Genomic DNA, 4482 nt, shown 5'->3' with positions numbered 1-4482 from the left:
TATTGCCTTTTTAAAAGGAATTTACATATTCATTTTTTAAGGAGTCTAATTTTTACATTGATTCTACGATCGAAGCCAAAATTCCTTTAAGTGGTATATTCTTTATTGCAGCTCTGGATGCATGGGGGATCTCTCCACCTATCGTGCATGCACAAAGCGGAAAGCAGTCTTGAATTTATACAATCAATATTCTACAAGGGCCTATACATATTCATCACCTATCCCCACCTTCCCTCACTTCTCATGCTAATTAGCCTTTTGGCACCTTGTGCCTGCGTAGAGCCTCCCAAGAATTGTGGGCAGGGGTCTTCAGGACGTGGGCAGTGGTCTTTGGGAGGAAGACCCCAAGTCTTCCTCACAGTGTACTTTTCACCTTTGGTCAGGATTCTGCTGAGTTGGCACATTTCTTAATTGCAAGAGCTGGCTTTTGCTGATTCTTCTGTTTGTTGTATCTTTATCATGAATTCCAATGTTCTGTTTCGAGATTTATAGTCCTTACATCTGTTTCTCTGTCTGTCTGCCGCTTCCTTATCTGGGGATTGTCCTTGCCTCCCCAATGTCTCCTTAATCACATCATTATTTTGAAATACAAAATACTGGGTTGTAACAGAAGTAGTGCCTAATTAAACTATTTTGTGTAAGCCTTTTTTTTTCAAAACCAGTAGTCTTTTGTCTTAAAGCATAAATGGAGAAGATACCGTTCATCTTGTTCTAATATTTCTAAGTGATCACTTCAGACTTCCTAAGAAACATTCTCCTTGTGTAGTGGGTTTACGTGGCAAGGTTTTGGTAGCAGGGGGCCATAGGGGTGTTTTCTGTGAGAAGGATCTAGAAGCTGCCCCATGTTTGGTAAGGGCCCCACTGCTGACCAGAGCCGAGCCAATAAGCGATGTTGTTTTGCGCCTCTGTGAGAGCATATTTAAGACAGGGAAAAAAACGCTGCGCCACACAGCAGCTGGGAGAGTGAGAGGAATGAGGAACAGCCTTGCAGGCGCCAAGGTCAGTGCAGAAGGAGGGGGAGAGGTGCTCCAGGCGCCGGAGCAGAAGTCCCCTGCGGCCTGTGGTGAGGCCCATGGTGGAGCAGGTGGCCCTGCACTGACGGAGGCTGCTGCCTGTGGAAGACCCCTGCCGGAGCAGATTCCAGGCCGGACCTGTAGCCCGTGGAGAGGAGACCTGGGTGGACCCAGGTTGGAGCAGTTTTCTCCTGAGGGATGGACCCCATGGTACGGACCCATATCTGGAGCAGTTCTGGAGGAGCTGCTGCCTGTGGGAAGCCCACGCCGGATCAGTTCATGAAGGATGGCATCCCGTGGGTGGGACCCCACAGCACAGGGGACGAGAGTGACCAAGAAGGAGCGGCAGAGAAGAAGCGCTGTAGACTGACCATAACCCCCATTCCCCTGTTCCCCTGCGCCGCTCGGGGGGAGGAGGTGGAAGAGGGTGGATGGGGAGGAAGGTGCTTTTGGTTTCTTTCCTTTTGTTTCTCACTTCTCTAGCTTGTTAGTAATAAACAACAAATCTTACTATCTCCCTATGCCGAGTCTGTTTAGCCCGTTATGGTAACTACTGCGTGATCACCTTGTCCTTATCTCAACCTTTGAGCCCTTTTCACGTATTTTCTCCCCATTCCTCTTTGAGGAAGGGGAGTGAGAGAGCGGCTGTGGTGGAGCTTGGCTGCCCACTCGAGCTGAACCAGGGCAGTAATGCTACGGCTTGATACTTCCACGCTTCTCCTTCTTGGGGCTGCCTCAGTGAACCCCACGCTGCTGAAATCGGGCTCAAACTGGGGAGGAGCATGTTCACCGGGGCAGGAAGGGGGCTTCTCATCTGGCTTAACCTCTACTGGTTAGCGCATGGGAAGAATTTGAGGTGTGCCCTCCTCTATTTGATGGGCATGCCCATAGGGAGCTCGTTGCACATACCATTTTCTAAGGGATTCCGTTTGCACCCCTGCGGCAGGGGTGGGGTTCCGGCAGTTACCGGTCACTTGAGCGCTTTGGAGGGCCCTGGCAGAATGGTTGGCTCTTGGTTTATCGTTCTGACACCCCCCTGTGAAGCTGGACGGACTACAAATGGCCCTTTTCCCAGGTAAAGTAGGGCTTCTCGGCATCCTTGAAACTTCGGGAAAGTTTGCTTGGGGCGAGTGGGACCTTTGGGTCCGTGCTGCCACGTGTGAGGTGAGAGCCCGTGGGTGGCATGGCGGCCTGGGATTTTTATCTTTTCTGCTGGAGCTTGGAGCCCTCAGCTGTCAAGACGGGCAACTATATCCTTTTGAGTCTGCCCCACCACAGAGACAAAAGACGCCGGGGCCACCAATGAGCACACCGTTGAGATACCGATATGCTTGAACTCCTTCCCCAGGCGTAACCGGGGCAAGATGTTTAGTCTCATTAAGTCACCCCCAGCAATTACTCCACAGCCAGCCATTCGCTGGAGGTTCCCAGTCACTTCAGGGCCCAAGTCTTCCACGATTTTATTGCCGCAAAGGAAAGACACGCAGATGAGGGGAAGAAGACGGACTGCTTGTCTGGGGAAGGCCAAGCAGACCTGGGAGCAAGCGAAGGGGGCAGAAGGTCCTGAAGGCTGGAGGTGTGACACATGCTGGGAGAGTCCAGGGGACACCCAGCCTTCCACACGCTTTTGGGTGGCCCCAGCACACAGGATGCCTGCCATCATCCCTGTGCACAGCAACAGCAGCACAGGGAGGCCAGTGCAGAGCACTTCTTCCGCGCCTTCCAGAGCCGGTAGCTCAGCCCTCGTAATCCAGGTACACTGCGTGGCAACCTCATTGCAGCTCGTATAATGAAGAGGGTCTCAGTTGCGAGCGAAGAGACAGAGGAACTGACGTCGTCCGTCATGCCTTGAATGGCTGTGAGAGAGAGGAGCGGAGGCAAGGTCAGAGCCTGTGTTTGCGGGGACCCCGGGAAGGGCCCCATCCCTGGAAGTATTCAAGCAAGGTTGGACAGGGCTTTCAGCACCCTGGTCTAGCGCGAGGCATCCCTGACCAGGCAGATGGGTTGGAGCTCGATGACGTTACAGCTCCCTTCCAACCCAAAGCATTCTGTGACTCTGGTTTTATGATTCTACCAGCTCCTGCTGTGGCCAGCGCCACCCAGCTCTTCCTGTGGCCAGGCAGGAGCAGGGGGCAATCCGCCGATAACCCGCTGCCCTCACTTACCTTCATAGATGATGGGGAGCTCCTCCTCACGCCAATCCCTCACTTGCCGTGCAATGAGCCCTAGGTAGTACACACAGCCTGTCACAAACTCTGCCCGCCAGCCCTTCCCAGCAGCACCCCTTCCCCATCTACCCCCCGCTGGCCCTGCTGGCCGGGCCACCTCCTCCTCCTTCCCTCGGGCACAGAGGGACCCCGGGGCTCGGGCTCACCGATGAACCTGACAGCCTCCAATCGCAAGGGCTCCTGCGGGCTCTGCAGGTACGGCAGGCTCTGGCGCAGGTGCTCACCCAGGCTGTTGTCCTCCAGCTGCACAAGAGAGAGCGCAAGGGCATGGGGCTGGTGCAGAGCCTCCCCCTCGGACAGCTGCCTGCCCCATGCCCTGGGGCGCTGTGGGCTTGTCCAGTCTGGGTCGGGGCCTTCAGAGCTGTCCTTACCAGGCACTTGCCGAGTCTCCATGTTTGCTTTCCCTCCAGCAGGTCCACGAGCTGTGTCCTCTGCAGGAATTTGGCAGCATCGAGAAGGGTTTCCTCTGCGGCCTGAAGAGCAGCAGAGACTTTGAAGTGGCACCCCCAGCTCTCAGGGGACCTGTGTCCCCAGCCCCTTGGCGAGGCTGCAGGGGCTGCACGCCTCTGCACGGCCCAGGGCGCTGTGTGGGGCAGGCTGACCACAGGGAGCAGGCGTCTGCTCTGCAGTGTAGTGCCCGAGGGAGCTGGGGCTGGATGCAGGGAGCAGGGATGGCAGCAGAGCCCACGGCTCCGTCCCTCCTGCGGGTGCTCAGTCCCACCCTGGGGTGTCAGCATTGCCCTCCCCAAATGCCCACGCTGGGCAGAGAAGCCAACCTCGGCCACTTGCTGGTTCTCGTCGTGCAAGTGGAAGAACAGCGGGATCACGCTCTGGCGCACGTGTGTCTTCAGCTGCTTTTTCTCCCTTGCTGCAAAAAGGCGGCTCATCACATCTCTGAAGAAGTGGATGGATTGCAGCTGCGTGGAGCTGGATTCCTGGTGGGAAGGAAGAAGCGAAGACCTCAGCACCAGCTGCTCCAGGCCCACCTGGGCAAGGGTGTGAAAATTCACAGGGCACAATGCTTCCTGACAGCACCCAACATCCATCAGGAAAGGCACCGGCCCTCAGAGACCCCCGCTGGGCCCTGTGCCCTCAGCCTTACACTGTCAAAGAACGCTGGCAGCCTCTCTGCCAGCTGCAGAGCGGTGGGGTTGGCCTTGCTGATGGTCATCTCCTTGAGCATGTTTTTGAGCACAAACAGCGCATTTCCAGCCACGTCCCCATTTTCTCCCCATTCCTCT

The 4482-nt window shown here is 55.7% G+C and overlaps 1 protein-coding gene across 2 annotated transcripts; it reads right to left on the bottom strand.

Annotated features, from left to right (window-relative positions):
• Window positions 1–1666: 1666 nt before the first annotated feature.
• LOC137860718 (maestro heat-like repeat family member 5) lies at window positions 1667–4457 on the bottom strand. Of its 2 annotated transcripts, XM_068691304.1 has the most exons (6): window positions 4344–4457; window positions 4018–4176; window positions 3613–3714; window positions 3388–3484; window positions 3179–3238; window positions 1667–2869 (listed from the first exon to the last, which is right to left on the bottom strand). In XM_068691304.1, the coding sequence occupies exons 1-6, from the start codon at window positions 4422–4424 to the stop codon at window positions 2673–2675; spliced, it is 696 nt and encodes a 231-aa protein (XP_068547405.1). In that variant the 5' UTR covers window positions 4425–4457; the 3' UTR covers window positions 1667–2672. The 2 variants fall into 2 exon arrangements, with proteins under 2 accessions (XP_068547405.1, XP_068547404.1); XM_068691303.1 differs by lacking the exon at window positions 4344–4457 and having other exon boundaries at window positions 4018–4335.
• Between the last annotated feature and the right edge of the window lie 25 nt (window positions 4458–4482).

The sequence above is a fragment of the Anas acuta genome, chromosome 8 (assembly GCF_963932015.1).
Source record: "Anas acuta chromosome 8, bAnaAcu1.1, whole genome shotgun sequence".
NCBI classification, from domain to species: Eukaryota; Metazoa; Chordata; class Aves; order Anseriformes; family Anatidae; genus Anas; species Anas acuta.
This window is presented reverse-complemented; position numbering and strand designations above follow the sequence as displayed.

Coding starts and splice junctions, on each gene's coding strand:
- LOC137860718 (XM_068691303.1), bottom strand. CDS start 4,287: ATGGATGTTGGGTGCTGTCAGGAAGCATTGTGCCCTGTGAATTTTCAC. Junction 3,485..3,612: donor GGAGACTCGGCAAGTGCCTG/GTAAGGACAGCT, acceptor TCTCTTGTGCAG/CTGGAGGACAACAGCCTGGG. Junction 2,870..3,178: donor GCTCCCCATCATCTATGAAG/GTAAGTGAGGGC, acceptor TCTCTCTCACAG/CCATTCAAGGCATGACGGAC.